Here is a 1,732-nt window from a genome sequence, read left to right on the forward strand (position 1 = left end):
TGCATTTTCATCATCAAACCAAACTTCACCCAAATTAGATTTTTCAAAATAAATTTGGGATCTATGGCCAAATGCTAGCTAAATTTTCTTCGTATAAGTGATTCTATTTTTTCCAACGAAAAAAGGGGTTAAACATGCGTATAAGTGATTATATTTTTTCCATTAAAAAGTTCATTTTAAACTAACTTCCATTTTTCTTTAAAAGGCAAATTTGATGTTCTAAAATTTCCCCTTGAGAGGACTGAGTGGAGGAGAGCGAAGATGCACAAAAATAGTGTCTAATGAGGTGATGACAGGTGGACAACCAACCGGCTAGAATTTAATCAAACATTTCATGCTATCTTCTCCGGGTCCTGGCCTCACAAAGATCGAAACATGCTTCAGCTTTGAACTCCTTTAGCCAAATAACTAGACCAGTGAAAAGAAGAAGAAGATGATAATGGAGGCCATTGCGATAACACGTTTCTCTGCTTCAAATTCCCCACTTCTCATCCGATCTATGGCTACCCAAAAACCAACTCCATCCGCTACCAGCACTGTCGCTTCTAAAAAGGTTAGATTCTTGATTACTTATATCCTGTGGCGGAAGTAGAATTTTCGCTAAAGTGATTCAAAAAATAAAAATAATAAACACGCGAAGAAGCAATGAGATTCAACATCTAATATATGTATATAAGAAAATTAACCTTACACACAGTGTAATTTGGGATAATACAAGCATTTACGAACCCCTTCCGCCCACCTAACTCCGCCCCTACTTATATCTCAGCATTTACGGAAATAATACATGTACGATGAATTAACATTTGTGTTATTACATATATTGCAGACAACAACACCGTCGGTGAAGTTATTGACAAGGGTGGAGCAGTTGAGGCTTCTAACTAAAGCAGAGAAAGCTGGTTTACTATCTGCTGCTGAGAAATCTGGACTCTCTTTATCAACAATTGAAAGACTTGGTCTTCTTTCCAAAGCTGAAGAGTTTGGGATTCTTTCTGCAGCTACTGACCCTGGAACCCCATCAGTACTATTTAGCTTGAGCTTGGGATTGTTGGTTCTTGGTCCTGCTTGTGTGTATCTGGTCCCTGAAGATTACCCTTGGCAAATTGGTTTGCAGGTTGTGGTTGCTCTACTTTCTGTTGTTGGTGGCTCTGCTGCTTTTGGAGCCTCAAATCTTGTATCCGATTTGCAGAAATTAAAGTGAAATGTAAGCTGTTTAATACCATCTCTGTTAGACAGAAAATTTTCTGATAGTATAAATGTTCTTTGGTCAATCTTGAATTTTTATTTCTGGTGATCCATTGGGATGTGCAGATGCAATTGATTCCTGTAACCTTGAGATTTTTGTTACTCTATCTTGCAATGTAGGAGACACATTGTTTTTCTGGTTGAGCATTAAGCCACTATAAAGAAACCTGACTATCTGCAGTTTTCGACTAAGCAATGTAGTTCTTGCAATTCAAAGATTGAACTTCTTTATCATTGTTACATATATCGTTTTGGTAGAGTAACGTCGAGTAATGTTAGATCCTTGGATATATAATCAAAGTAGTGTGTCAACTATCTGAATATCATTGCAAATTGAGATTATAGTGAATGATTACATGACTGCAGAACATCAGCCTATTTGCTCCCCCTTAGAATCAAACGTAGGCCAATATATATGGCAATCTGAGGATTGTCTAGGGGAGTAGTTTTTCTGACTTTGTAACAACAAAAACAACAACAACAA

The 1,732-nt window shown here is 37.1% G+C and overlaps 1 protein-coding gene across 1 annotated transcript; it reads left to right on the forward strand.

Annotated features, from left to right (window-relative positions):
* Positions 1 to 233: 233 nt before the first annotated feature.
* Positions 234 to 1,274, forward strand: LOC107827521 (uncharacterized). The gene is made up of 2 exons (XM_016654672.2): positions 234 to 553; positions 830 to 1,274. The coding sequence occupies exons 1-2, from the start codon at positions 434 to 436 to the stop codon at positions 1,202 to 1,204; spliced, it is 495 nt and encodes a 164-aa protein (XP_016510158.1). The 5' UTR covers positions 234 to 433; the 3' UTR covers positions 1,205 to 1,274.
* The last annotated feature ends 458 nt before the right edge of the window (positions 1,275 to 1,732 follow it).

Source organism: Nicotiana tabacum, chromosome 6 (genome assembly GCF_000715075.1).
Source record: "Nicotiana tabacum cultivar K326 chromosome 6, ASM71507v2, whole genome shotgun sequence".
NCBI classification, from domain to species: domain Eukaryota; kingdom Viridiplantae; phylum Streptophyta; class Magnoliopsida; order Solanales; family Solanaceae; genus Nicotiana; species Nicotiana tabacum.

Coding starts and splice junctions, on each gene's coding strand:
- LOC107827521 (XM_016654672.2), top strand. CDS start 434: ATGATAATGGAGGCCATTGCGATAACACGTTTCTCTGCTTCAAATTCC. Junction 554..829: donor GCACTGTCGCTTCTAAAAAG/GTTAGATTCTTG, acceptor CATATATTGCAG/ACAACAACACCGTCGGTGAA.